The sequence below is a fragment of the Schistocerca serialis genome, chromosome 8 (genome assembly GCF_023864345.2).
Source record: "Schistocerca serialis cubense isolate TAMUIC-IGC-003099 chromosome 8, iqSchSeri2.2, whole genome shotgun sequence".
In the NCBI taxonomy this organism is placed as follows: Eukaryota; Metazoa; Arthropoda; class Insecta; order Orthoptera; family Acrididae; genus Schistocerca; species Schistocerca serialis.
This window is the reverse complement of record NC_064645.1, coordinates 351436482-351451544: the sequence shown is the minus strand read 5'-3', so window position 1 is coordinate 351451544 and position 15063 is coordinate 351436482. Positions and strand designations below refer to the sequence as shown.

Here is a 15063-nt window from a genome sequence, read left to right as displayed (position 1 = left end):
GTGCCTCTCACAGTGTGGTTTCACTTGCTACCAATCTGCCGTTGACAACTTAATTCTACTGAAGATGATTGCTCTGCAATCAGGAGCTCCTTTAAATACTCTTTGTGGATGACTATCTTCTACTCTTCCTCTGATCTTACAGCACAACGAGGCAACTACAGCTGACTGTTAGAAGTCTGTAAACTTAGGCCTATTAAACTAATGTTAAGTTCTCACCAGAGTAGGCTACATGCATCTATTTTAATTTTGGTTGTCGATGTTTTAACTAGCCAAAGTTCACAACAAGAGACAGTATTTTAAACTTTATGTACAGTGTACACCTTTTGGGCCTACTAGTTGACTGACACGAAATTAACCTGGCTTTCACAACTGAAAGACTGCAAACAGGTTGTGTCAAATCACTGAATATTTTGAAATTACTCAGCAGAAAGGTGTGGGCTGCTGATAGGTCCTGCATGCAGTTTTATAGAGTGTTTTTTTTCAGATCATGATTATGTGCAGTCCGGACCTGGTGTAGATGTGGCTCCTTCATACTCGTGCTGTTCGGTTCTGTGTATTTTATGTTCTTACATTAGGGCACCCCTTAGTTGGCTGAAGATCTGCCTGCCATCCTCACTGATGCCGCCACCAATGCAACAGGGGTTTTCAAATTTTGTGAACTGTCACACTTCATCCCTAAAGTACTGTGGAGGGGCGGACAGGGTAGGTCATTGTGCACTACATGGATAGCATGCCCAGGTAGTTTGGCATAATAATTAAGTGATTTTCAGATTAAAAGGTTAGTGCATTGTGACAGCAGCTTTTTATAATTAAGTGGACTTTAATACATTAAAAGCAAGTCTTTCTGTGGGAGAATGGCCTTTGTTTCTCCCCCTTCCTTTTTTACACTTCATACACCGTGGCATTGTCATAAGAAAGAAGAATGTTACTTCTAACAGAACTATGTGAAACACTGAATATCTTGTGGATCTGGATCATTGCTGTTCAGAGCTACCCACTAGTTTATCTCAAAAGAATCGGAGCTTTTCAAAATCTCTTCGCAAACACTACATTGGCACTCTCAATATACACACACTCTTCAAACTTGAGAAACTAAAACAACTCAGACATACTAGAAAAATTTCATATCAAAATTCTCGCCATTCAAGAGATGCGCTTCCGAGATGAAAACCGTTTCAATACAGAAAATTACAGGATCTACAAAAGGAAAACTGCTGTCAAGAAGAGGCATACCATCACTGTTTGGTACAGGATTTGCTGTACATAAATCAGTCGTGGATAACATCATAGACTTCAGGTCCATATCAGAATGTAGTTGCACACTCCCCTTCAAATCAGCTAATCAAGCATTCTCAATTACCAGTGCTCATGCACCAACAAATAACCATTATAGAAAACTTCTTGGAAGACATGGAAGAAGTAACCAACAACATTCCAAAAAGACACATGAAAATTTTAATGGGAGATTTTAATGCGCAATTAGATAAAGAAAGTAAGTACAAACAAATCACAGGTCCGCACTCAGCACACATTCGCACAAAAAAAAGTTGAGAACACCTCATAAAATATCGTCAAAATTTCAACCTCAAAGTTATGTCGACGCAATTTCAAAAGCCAAGACGAAAACTTACAACATGGAAAGCACCCAACACCGTGTGGAGAGAATTCCAGATTGATCATGTGGCCATTTCCACCAAATGTACACGGGAAATTCTAAATGTCACAACATGTAAGGGACTTTTCGAGTCTGATAATTATTTACTACAAGTTAAGATTAGGACAATCCCAAGACAGCAAAAAAACAGCACGAGGCAAAATAGTCAAACCTGATCCGGAATACTTGAAGATAAACAGGGACAAAGTTGTTGAAGAGATTATAGGCATTCAACAGACACTTGGACAGACTTTGCGTAAACAATTCAGAAGGCAATGCAATGGGGGCAACCTCCTAGGAAATGAAAACATAGGTGGTGGAATGTGAATTGTGATCTAGCCATTGAAAGAAGAACAGAGGCATGGAAGAAATTCAGCATTAACAGAACATCAGAAACATGGAAAGAATTTCATGAGATTCAGAAACAATTAACAAAGGAAATCAGAATAGAAAAATGGGCATATGACAACAACAGGACGAAAGAAATTGATGAAGATTTCAACAGAAATAACACTAGAAATTTTTACAGAATATTCAAAGAAAATATAAAAGGTTATCAACCTCCTAGCCTCTGCTTCCGAAGAACAGATGGATCCCTCGAAATGAACATGAAAGAAAATTGCAAAATCCTCAAACAATACTTTGATGAACTTCTGAATTGCAAAAAACCCACAGAAAAATTAACCTTCCAAAAGGCCACAGCCAACCCAGATTCTAATCCACCCACAATAGAAGAGATAGAGAGAATCATCAAACAAATGAGAAATAACAGAGCAGCAGGAGAAGATGGTATTATTGCCGAGAGCTGGAAGCTCCAAGATGAAAACATCACCAAGCAAATTTTTAAGATTATCTCAGAAATTTGGGTCACAGAGAAGTTGCCAAAGGAATGGAAATGTGCTTCGGTCCATCCCCTACATAAAAAGGATGATAAGTCAGATCCAAATAATTACAGAGGTATTTCTCTAGTACCAGTGACATACAAAATTCTCTCAAAGGTGTTATTAAACAGACTAGAACCACAAGCAGAGCCGCAAATAGGGGAATATCGGGCAGGCTTCAGAAGAGGGAGACCAGGCATAGAACAGATCTTGAACTTGAGAACACTTTTGAAAGTCAGACAGATGAGAAACACTGTAGTTACCTTTGTTGACTTTAAAAAGCATAAGACTCCATAGACCAGCAAACTCTCTTTGACGTACTGGAAGAGTATCGCATCGACAAAGAAGCCAGGGCAATTATACAATAGATGCTCACAGACACCACCTCGAAGATTAAGTTCATGGAAGAAATTTCGGTACCCTTCCAGATACACACAGGCGTCCGACAAGGAAATGGACTTTCACCAATCCTGTTAACATAGTCTTAGTCAAAATTGTCAAACAATGGGAAGAACAAGTTAAAGGAATACAGCTAGGAAGAACACGTGAAACAAAAACAATCATAAAATGTCTGGCATTTGCAGATGACATAGCCATAGCACACAGGAGGCAAAGGAAGCACTGGAACACCTACATGAAATAGCTGCCAAAACAGGTCTACGAATATCGTATGAGAATACTCAACACATGAAACGACAAACCAACAATGTACACATCATGCAAACGATGTATGGATCCGGAAAAAGAGTTGAAAAATTTAAATATTTAGGGGAATACGTACAAATAGGAGGATCAAACAAGGCATTCAACATAGAACGAACAGAAAGACTCCAGAAAGCATACAAACTCAAATGGTCACATTATAATAAGAAAAGCATAGCAAGACAGGCCAAAACTAGACACTACAAAATAGTTGTATTACCGGAAGCTCTATATGCATCAGAAACGACCACAATTGGAGCATCAGGCAATACAGAGACAGAAAAAATAGAACGCAAAATTCTCAGGAAAATATTCGGACCAATACACAAAGATGGCATGTGGATCAAAAGACCTACCAATGAGTTATACCAACACATTTATGCTATTTTCGGAGGTTTTTTTTCACATATATACCAATTGCCCATAATAGTGAGAAAAATTCCTGTGAAACTGTGATGTTCCAACTTATATTTCTAATTATTTCATTTTTGCATGAACCTATCTTCCTTTGTTGTCTTTCCTTAGTTGACACATTAGGTATGACAACCATTATTAATTTTTCAGCAAAATCTCATGTCGCCAATGGTTGCACCATCAAGCCAGATTGCACCACCAGCTAGTCTTGGGCCTGCTACTCCTGGTCCAATGACACCAATGACTCCTGCTTCTGCTGATCCTGGAATTGTCCCACAGCTTCAGTAAGTAGCACGTTATTTATGTACAGTAGATTGTGACGTTTATACTCTACTCGAGGAGTAATATTGAACTAATTTCAGGAATATTGTATCGACAGTAAATCTTGGTTGCAAACTGGACCTTAAAAAGATTGCACTGCATGCACGAAATGCTGAATACAATCCCAAACGCTTTGCTGCAGTAATCATGAGAATTCGTGAACCAAGGACCACTGCTTTAATATTTAGTTCTGGAAAAATGGTATGCACAGGTGCAAAGAGTGAAGATGATTCAAGACTGGCAGCAAGAAAGTATGCACGTATCATCCAGAAGCTTGGGTTCTCAGTGCGTAATATTATTATTTTTATTACTATGATTAGTAGTAGTAGTAGTAGTAGTACTGTTCAATCATCATCATTGTCACAATTATAAGATGCCTAGCATGTAGTAGGAATTATTTTCTCATTCATGAAATGGATATTTACTGATCCTTAAAGAAATATTGTGTTGCAGGCCAAATTTTTGGATTTTAAAATTCAAAATATGGTGGGAAGTTGTGATGTTAAGTTTCCCATCAGGCTTGAAGGTTTAGTTTTAACGCATGGGCAGTTCAGCAGGTACGATGTCTAATATTATGGGAGGTTAAATAGATATATTAAATTCCTTTGGGAATAACATTTGCTTTATTGTGTGTTTCAGCTATGAGCCAGAGCTTTTTCCGGGACTAATATATCGAATGGTCAAACCAAGAATTGTCCTCCTCATCTTTGTGTCTGGAAAGGTTGTTCTGACAGGTAAGAGTGAATATAAAACCAACCTAATTGTCTTTATTGCTATATGTTTCATTAAGATTGTCTGTTCAAATTTACTTACATTTTATGTCCTGCTGCTGAGTAGTAGCCGGAGGGCACTTAAAATTATGCATCGGAAGCATTGTCACATCAGGAATACATTTTCAGGACAAGGGTTAATGTATGTATGTTCACAAGTTGTCTCTGACCTGTCACACCAGCCCCTTTATTGAAAACAAGCACCTTCAAGAATGAAATGTATAGTTGCCCACTTCACAAAACGTAAAAATATAGCGATCTTTCATTACAGCATTAAGGAATCACAATCGGAGTACTCCTGTTACTTGGGAGTAACAGAATATGTGGATGTAAAGTATAACAATTTCATAGGCTCTTCTGCAGGTTAAGCAAATGAAAGGCTTTAATTTACTGACAAGATACTGGAAAACTACACTTTTTTCAGTGAAAAAGATTGCTTGAAGCATTTGTATGGCTGCCATCTTCACAAAACATAAAAATATAGTGATCTTTCATTACAGCATTATGGAATCACAATCGGAGTACTCCTGTTACTTGGGAGTAACGGAATATGTGGATGTAAAGTATAACAATTTCATAGGATCTTCTGCAGGTTAAGCAAATGAAAGGCTTTAATTTACTGACAAGATACTGGAAAACTACACTTCTTTCAGTGAAAATGATTGCTTGAAGCATTTGTATGGCACATACTAGAATGTTGCTCATTTGAAGCATATGGAATTTCAAGCTTTGGGAATGTGCAAAGTAAGTCAGATGGTATACATGCTCACAGAGAGTAACAAAAACACTGAAAAATCTTAACTGATGGCAATTCAAAGAAAACTGTCTTATGTCCAGCAAAATCCACTTTGCAAATTTCAAAAACTGGCTTCAGAGGAATTATTCTTCAATTAAGTACTTATCTTCAAGAGATTTTGAATATGTCATTAGATTAATAACAATATGTGCAGAGTGGAAAGTATTTTTCCAGCACACTAACCTTGAACTGAATGAAGGGAAAGGTAGTATGTGGTACAATAAAATGTAGAGTCTGTTACACACTATGAGGGTGGTTTGGAAAGTTCTCAGAATGGAATAGAAAAAGGTACCTACATCACTGAATCTTTTTTTTATTTTTCAATGTAGTCTTCTTGTAGATTAATGCACTTGGTCCAACGATGTTCCAGTGCATTGATCCCATCTCGAAAATGAGTTTCGTCCAGGCCTGCAAAATAGTTGTCAGCTCCGGCTATCAATTCTTCGTTTGAAGTGAATCTCTGTCCACCAAGAAAAATATTCAGTTTTGGGAAGAGTGGAAGTCTGACACACCCATATCAGATGAATAAGGCTAGTGTGGCAACAATTCATACTTTAGTTTGTGTAATTTAGCCGTGGCGGTGGCACACATGTGCGGACATGCATTGTCTTGATGAAAGATAACTTCCTTCCTTGTTAACCTGGCCTTTTTACACATATATATTTTTTTTTTTTTTTGCAATTTTTCCAGGAGGTTAGCATAGTATTCTCCAGTAATTCTTTGCCCAGTGGGGAGACAGTCTACAAACAGAATGCCCTTCGCATCCCAGAACACTGATGCCATAACTTTTCCCGCCAAAGGAATTGTCTTTGCTTTCTTTGGTGGCATCAGAGAATCAGCACGTTTCCACTGCTTTGACTGTTGTTTTGTCTCTGTGGGCCCAAGTTTCATCTGTTGTTACAAACCAGTGTAAAAAAAATTGTTTATTTCTTCTAAAATGGGCCAAACATTGTCCCGATATGTCCATTCTCATGCGTTTTTGATCCAGTGTCAAGAGTCGTGGCACACATCTTGCAGATAATTTTTTCATTTCTAATTCTGCAGTTAAAATGTGACACACCCTTTCAGATGACATTTGGCAAGCATGAGCAATTTCACGCACTTTCAATCTGCGATCTCTAACGTTTTCCTGACGACCGGATGATTTACGTATTGTGTGCAGCCGATCTTCTTCTTAGGACAGACGTCTGTGTCAAATACTTCTTCTCCGAAGATTTAGGGAAATGATACTGAACTACTTCTCTACTTTTGAAATGATTTCTTACTCTCAGAATACTTTCACATCAACTTCACTATATTTTCTTCTCCACAATAAAACAACCACACAAGTTTCACATGTGCTTTCAAGTCTCGTTATCTGGCGGTTTCTTGTGATTAAGGGTGGCAGTGTAGTACTGGTGTGCAAGACTCACGCTCCCTCTTGGCTGTCAAACTTACTTGGAGTTACTTCACCGATCTTCTTTCAGGATAGTCGATTGCGATATTCTGCCCAGCTTCTTCTCAGAGGAATAGATGCTACTCTGGAGGAATTTTCTATACTTTTAAATAACTCAGTACACTCGAGAATACTTTGAGTTCAATCTCACTAAACATTTCTCCTTCCGGTCTGACAGAAGCTATTACAATCATCTTTCTACACATACAGTTTATAAATCTCTCCAAGTTTAACAAGACAACTGTCTCGACTTTACGGCAGTAAATGAGAGAATGAATGAATGAATAAAAGTCTCTTCTTTTCTTTCAACAACCTTCAAATGTTCTCACCAATAATATTTTATATCTCACAGAGTACAATGCGCTTACACCTTGGGCAGGATGTGTAACTTCTTAGGCGGGCTCGGTGACTACCTGCTCGCGCCGATCATCAGTTCGATACACGTCCGTCCTGTACACACATAATTGTGGGGCAGTAGACATAGTCCTACTTTACCACACTTATCTCTAAAATAACGTGTGTTTGAAACGGTGGAAATGCGAGTGTCTCTAGAATTTACTCCGAAATTCTCGAGGCGCTACATATCCCCCTCCTTAGCTCAAACACACGATATTTTATACATGTTCGTTATGTACATCAGTGTCGTATTTATATAACATTACTTTATGGTTCCAGCAGTTTTCCTTTTAACAATTGTGTACTTAACACATCATGGACCTTTTGGTTAATTTAAACTTTGTAAGGACAAGGATCTTTCTGTTCCCTTTCCAATCGTAAATTCCGAGTGTGCATTATCCAAGAGTATGCTGTTATTTGCTCTTACTTCGCGTACTACTTTATCTAAGTATGGATTTATTCATTACTTACTACAATCTAGAGGAACCCTGGGTAAATGAAGGTGTTCTTTTCAACACATGTAACTTCACACAAACATAACACTGCAAGTGGGAACAAGAATTCAAAGTTACCAGAATAATCTCTACAAAATGTGTGACTTGTCACAATACTGCCCTTCTCCTTCCTTCCTTGTGTCTGCCTACCTGCCCTTTTCCATCCAATCAATTCTAGGTGCTTCCTCCTTATCCTTCCTGAGTAGGCTTTGTAGTCCATTGCCCTAGTATACCTATTTATGTACACTGTGATTCAAAACTACCCGGAAAAATTAATATCCTATTTTACCCCTCACACTCGTTTCACAATACTTCCTTTAACCCTTTCTTGAGTCCTCCATTTCTCTTCCCATCCTCAGTTTCCAATAGACACACACACACACACACACACACACACACACACACACACACACAAAATTCGTTAGAATAGTCATTAAACTGACATCAATTTAGTCCATTTAAGTATACGCTGTAGCATAACGAACCACCAGATGTTCCTCTTCCTCCAACATACACCTACTATGATGTAATACTGTCCTCATAAACATGAATACTCTGTTCTTACCTATATAAATATCTCTGTACATGACCATGAACATTCTTCTGTACATATCTTTATGTAATGCGGAACCACCAACTTACATAACCATGTGCGCATACCTATCACTATGTGTACAATTTTCCTCCTCCAACACACGATGGTTCTTACATCATCTTAAACTGTACTCTTTCTGTTTGTGTCTTTGTGTTTCACTGTGTGTATGCTTATGGGTAGTTATGTAGCCTGATTCTTCAGCCAGCTTATGTAAAATAAGTTGAAGGTTATAGAAAACCACAGAAATTGAGAAGGACTTCAGCAATAGAAGTGTAAGCATATGGACAGAGGGAAAGATAGATTGGTACTCAAAAGAGAAGTAAGAAAGGAAAAAGTAGAAATGGTTGCTAAGGTTGAAGAAGAGAAAGAAGATAGCCCCAAAGACAGGAAACCCTTCCCACCCCCCTTCCCGAGGATCCCCGCTTTGCTGATACTTGAGTGAGAAGCCGGAGGAGGTACAATGTTAAATGTCTCCTGCAGAATGGACATTCTCACCTTCACCTTTGAAGCCCCCAAAGAAAGATCTTACCAAACCCTATGGAATGGCAAATGGTGAAGAATCACTCACACTTGTCTGCGAGGCTTGTGTGAAAGATGTGGCGTGTATGTGTAGTGTTAGTCATGTTTGTACCTACACTACCCACCCCTTTCAAAATCAATATAAACGCTGCCCTCTGCATTACATCTCATAAAAGGTATAAATCTTCCATAAAAATGGAAAATTATACACTATGATAACATAGTTATTTCATTATTCACCTCATATTATATTTTATATACACATAAAATACCCTGTTCACTTTATGTAATCTAGATATCATTCTTCTTAAACAGTATCATCATATTATATCTTCTCCTAGAATGTCATTCTGTTAGTTTTACCTCATGTTTAGAAGTCACTGTTTACAGTGACTCCTTAAATTAGTCATAACTGTGCAGTCATAATCAGTCACTTAAATACTAATATGATAGGATAGTTTAAGAGGTTATAAATAGATTACAGAATAGTCAAAGATTTGAAGTGAATCCAGTGTAGGAAAACTAATGTGGAAGTAATACCTAACCCAACTCAAGAACCGACGGTTGTCACTCCGCCCGTTAACACAGAATGTTAACATCCCCGGGGTACAGATGTGACTCCACCCGGATCCCGTGGATCTGAAATTAACCTCACTTGATTACTTACGGACCAATATTTTCGTTAAATTTCGTGTGAAAGTCCCCACAATGAAACAGTTACCATTTTAGCAGGAAACACAACATTAAGTAAAGTTATTCTATGTTCTAATCTGTCCTGGACAAGTTTGAATTCTTTGCAAAAGTCATCTATAACCTTGTTAGCATCATTAGGATTGGAAAAAGCACCAATTGAAATGTTTCCGAAGATTATACTCTCGGTAATTTCTCGATCTATAATTATCTCAAATTTTTCCTCCAGACTACTTACATTTATAATGTCAAAGTTGGCTAATTTTTCTTTAAAATTTTGTTCTACATTGTTTATTCGTGAATTGACAGCTCGTACATTAATACCTGGAATTTTCAATTGATTAATCAATATTAATTCCTTAGGTCGATCTGTGCTCTCTTTCAAGATATTCATTTCCTGTCTTACCGAATTAAATTTAACATTACATACATTTTCAAAAGATTCCAATTTTTCACTAATTTCAGATTCTGCATTATTATGTTTGTCTTCAGTGTCAAATACTAATTTTTTAGTTAAATCCTGAAATTGCACATCCTGTCTCTGGTTAAATTCAGTAAATAGCTGATTAACGTGAGTATTTAAAGAACTGGTTAGTTCACTCTTTAAATCTAATTTCAGATTCTCGACTTTATTATTCAGAGTGTCAAATTCAGTCTTTAGCAAACTTATATTTGTTGCATGACTGTTTAAGATTTCACTTTGGCTACTTAAAACCTCACTCTGATCATCTAATTTGATGTTCATTTGTGTATTTACTGAATCTAACTTAAGACTTGGAGCACTTAAAGTTTCATTCAATTCCTTTCTTAAGGAAACACTCAGTTCATGTCTTAACAAAGCATTTTGAGCATTTCGTTCTTGTCTTAAAGAAACTCAATCTGCTCTCTGTTCTTCTAATCTAATATTTAGTTCTTGTCTCTAGTTGTCTAATTTAAGGCTAGTGCTTTAATTAAATTTGCTACCTCAGTCCAGTCTGGCATTTCCTTTGTTACAGTCATTGCCATGGCTGGCTCTGAAGTTTGTTGCTGTTCTTGATGCACAATTTTATGGATCTTGGACCTGGTGATCATCTAAAGAAAATTCACCACTGAATACAATAACTGTAATAATAGTTTATCATGCAATCATCCCATCAACTTTACCAAAAAATTATTGTTTTTTCACTCACCCGGCACAAAGTTTTTGGCTGCATCGGTGAGTAGGTGTAGAATCGGCACTGGTGAATAGCATAGGTGCTGGCAGTGTTGAACGTTGGTTATGGTGTCGGCGTTGGCGAGCGGACGCGAAGTCAGCAACAGTGAACGGCAGCCATTGCAGTCAGCAACGGCGGCAGGTTACGGCGTCGGCGTCATTGGCAGGATACTGCATCGGGGTCGGCTGGATCGATGTGTGTGTGAGGACAGCTTACCTCCCCACACCAAATCATCTTAGTCGAACTATTCTCTGTCTTTTCCTTTTTTTGGTGCTTATTAACTTTTTCACCCTTTTTCCCTTTTAGGCAGAAACCAATTATGCGTAACAGTTTTCTTCACTTTATACTCCCGGTTGCTACGGCAACTCAGTATCTTCTTATCTCTATATCTGTCGTAAAATTCTCGCTTTCTTCGGGTCCTGTCACGGTCGCCACATTCTAGCGTTTTCCTGATGACTGGAGACTGTGTGGTACTGGGGTGCGAGCCTCTCGCGTATGATTTGCGTATCGTGTGTAGCCAATCTTCTTCTCAGGACAGACGGCTGCGTCGATCTTCACAATGCTTCTTCTCCGAAGATTTCATGCTGGTTAGGGAAATGCTACTGAACTACTTCTCTTCTTTTGAAATGATTTCCTACTCTCAGAATACTTTCACATCAATTTCGCTATATTTTCTTCTCCACAATAAAATAACTATACAAGTTTCACATGCGCTTTCAAGTCTCGTAAATCGACCAGGTCTGGAAAACATTAGAACTTACAGTCTCTTTTGGTTTTAATAACCCTTGTCAAAACAGTTCTTGCACCTAGCAAGTCAAACAACAGAGTACATGCGAGTCTCTAGATAATACATATTTCATTTGTTCCCAACAGTCACTACTATTCCACTGCCTAAGAGTAACCCTTGATTACTCCTTGTACTGGACATACGGCTTCCAATGCGTACGTGGCCACCACTTCTCAGCACCGATAGACCACCACAACTTGTCTTCTCGTAACACACACCTGTCCTGCGCACACACGCACACACACACACACACACACACACACACACACACACACACACACACAAACAAACAAACTGTGGCGCAGTAGACACATTTCCATCTCTCACTCTTGTACGTAAAATATCGGGCGTTCGAGACTGTGGAAAGCCGAGGGTCTCTAGAATTTGCGTGGAAATTCTCGAGGCACTACAGATTCTCCTTGAACATTTTGTGCACTTTTGCATCGATTTCTGGAGTAGTGAGACATCTTAGCTGACCACTGCACAGATCATCAACTAAGCTCTCCCTACCAAATTTAAATTCATGTGTCCACTTCCAACAGTTGAATATGAAGATATGAAGGAGCAGAGTCCCCATTGTATTCTGGAAATTGGCATGTATGTCCTTTGCTTTCATACCTTTCTTTACTAAGTGCTTAATCAATGCTCAAATCTCAATCTCCCCCCCCCCCCCCCCCCCCCCTCCAGCCACCCACCATCTTCTCATATCCCTACATGGAAACGACAATAGAGCCACATCACCGCCACAGCTCTCTTCCGAGAGCACTGACATTGCAGGTGTTTACAGGCAACAGTCCAATGAATATCAAATGAACAACTTGTTGTGCTAGTGCTAACCTCTCATGGTGATTCCGAGAACTTTTCAAACCACCCCCATGTAATCATTTACAAATTAAAAATATAGATGCGAATGTTGAATATTATGTTGCTTGGAAAGTGGAGGGAACTCATCTTTAGAATTTCAGTGAGAAAATATTACAAAACTGGTATGATTATATAAGGTCTCTCTCTCTCTCTCTCTCTCTCTCCCTCCCTCCCTCCCTCCCTCCCTCCCTCCCTCCCTCCCTCCCTCCCTCCCCCCCCCCCCCTCCCTCTCTCACCCCTCTTCCTTTTTTTTTCCCTTTCCTCTACAGGATATACACACATTTTTCCACCTCCTTTTCTTGGATATTTTTCTTTTGGATGTTCATGATGCCATTTGAATTTTGAAGGAATCATTGATAAGGAGTTTATTGTCTGAGCTTTTTATATAAGGCAAGTAGGGTGTACTCTAAAAGTATTATCACAATAGATAATTGTGGATGGAAGGTAAATAATAGTAGGTCTGTAGTTGTATTCGTTTATTATTTATTGCTGATTAAGACTGTTGTCTTGAATTCTAAAACAAGTCGAACTGTGTGTGTGTGTGTGTGTGTGTGTGTGTGTGTGTGTAAAATTATCCATATATAAGTGATAACTATGTTCAGAGAAATCTGTATTTTATCTTTGTTTGAGGTAACTTCCCATTAACTACCTTATAGCTATTTCCCATCCAGCCTTACTAGCGACAATCTTAATTAACTAATAACTAACTGTAGTCTTGAGATTTCTCGAAATACCTCTCCTGCTTCTATCCTGGTGTAATTATTTTGTCTTATGCCTGTTCACCTCCCAACAGTTCTTCCATACAATGAGCAGTGAACTGTCCAGACTGTTATACTAAACAACCAGTTCACCTTAAATGATGGACATTAATGTATCACATTTTTATGCACAGCTACAATACTGCATTTACTCATAAACTGAACTATATTTGGTCAGACAATATAATTATATAATTACTTTTCTGTGGAATTTATTGTTTGTATTCTCTAATTTAATCCAAGACCCCCAAAATCACAGTTTTATTTTCTTTACTTCTTTCTTACACAATGACCAGAACAAGGCAGCAATAATTTGTATTCATACTCACTTTTTTTTGTTCCATCTTCATTCTAGATCCTTTTAATGTTTGTTTTAGCATTTTCTTGGTTTTTAGAATGCCTTCACTATACTTATCTTTGGCAGATTTTATCTCAAAATCCTCACATAGATCTGTATTGGCTTTGGCGAATGCAAATCAGAATACCATTATAGTTATGATGGATCTTCATTCCATGGCGATCTTGATGGCCTGTTTAACTTTCGCAGTTTCTGATGCATAATTTAACATCTGTACTAGTTTGTTGTTATGTATATTGCAACATAGGTGCCCACTTGATTGTTTTTGTTATTTTCTTGCTACCCTCACTTACAGTTTATACTGTGCCCCCCCTCCCCGGCTGTTTGTGACTCTTTTAAGCTTATTCTCCATTTCACTAGTATTACAAGACATGTTTCATTTTCTTAACTTCTTGTTACTAATCAGGACACTAGGTTTGTATTGTATAGTCAGCTACAATGCTCGCTCATACATCCATATCACTGTTTTGTGAAATACACGTGAGTTAATTTGACATTTAACAGACTTAAAATAATGTTCATCCATTTTTCAGGTGCAAAGATACGGCAAGAAATATATGAAGCTTTTGATAACATTTATCCAATACTGAAAAGTTTCAAGAAGCAATGACAGTTATTTTCCTTCTACTATCCAGAGATGCCTGGCATTCCTCTCAAGGGGAGAGAGCAAGACAAACAGGAAACTCAAAGGACAGAATGAATTTGTAATTACTGTAAATTAATGTGTACCCTACTGCTTTTATAGCAGCTTAATGTGTAACTCCCATGGAGTTGTAAAATTTATTGACTACATTTGTATGTGGGGCGACTCTGCAAGTGCTTGAAGACATATGGGTGCCGTTATGTATAAAGTATTCAGAATGTCCGCACCAAAGTGATTTTGTATTGAACATATTAATTTAGGAATGGTGACTCATGTCTGTGCCTCTAATTGAATTGTATTATATCATGGTCAGCTGTTGTGAACACCTTACTGGATTGCATCCTTTTACCATAAGACAGCAATAAATTTTTTATTTAATCGGCTTGTCTTACTTTCTGGTATATTTTTAAGAAAGTGCTGTAACTCTTTTGAGTGAGAGTTGTCTTTATGTTTTCAGTTGAAAAATCACTTTTTCATGTAGATCATGCTTAAAAAGTTGTGATTGTAAATCTTCTAGTGTTAAATAAGACTAAAAAGCAAACTATGCTGATGTTGTATGTTGTGTTTTGGACTTGGTTCTTATGCATAGATAACATACATAGACAACAAACACAACAAAAATCTGTTTTTGGGGTGAAGAAGGGAGTAAATTTGTGTAGTACAAATTTAAAGAGATTAACAGAAAAAACCTAAATGTAGTCCATTACGCTTGCACTGCTGCTGCAAGGAGGCATTGCTGACTTGCTTGGACAGTGCAGATGTGCATTGTTTTAAACATGGGACTGGTGATTGA

General features: G+C 38.0%; 1 protein-coding gene across 1 annotated transcript in view; it reads left to right on the top strand.

Moving 5' to 3' along the window:
* Positions 1-14650, top strand: part of LOC126416532 (TATA-box-binding protein) — a 40872-nt gene extending 26222 nt beyond the window's left edge. Inside the window, exons 2-6 of the mRNA XM_050084278.1 lie at positions 3802-3935; positions 4014-4257; positions 4426-4529; positions 4612-4706; positions 14161-14650. Of these exons, the coding sequence (XP_049940235.1) occupies positions 3802-3935; positions 4014-4257; positions 4426-4529; positions 4612-4706; positions 14161-14237 (654 nt within the window). The 3' untranslated portion in view covers positions 14238-14650. The remainder of the gene's footprint in view (positions 1-3801; positions 3936-4013; positions 4258-4425; positions 4530-4611; positions 4707-14160) is intronic.
* The last annotated feature ends 413 nt before the right edge of the window (positions 14651-15063 follow it).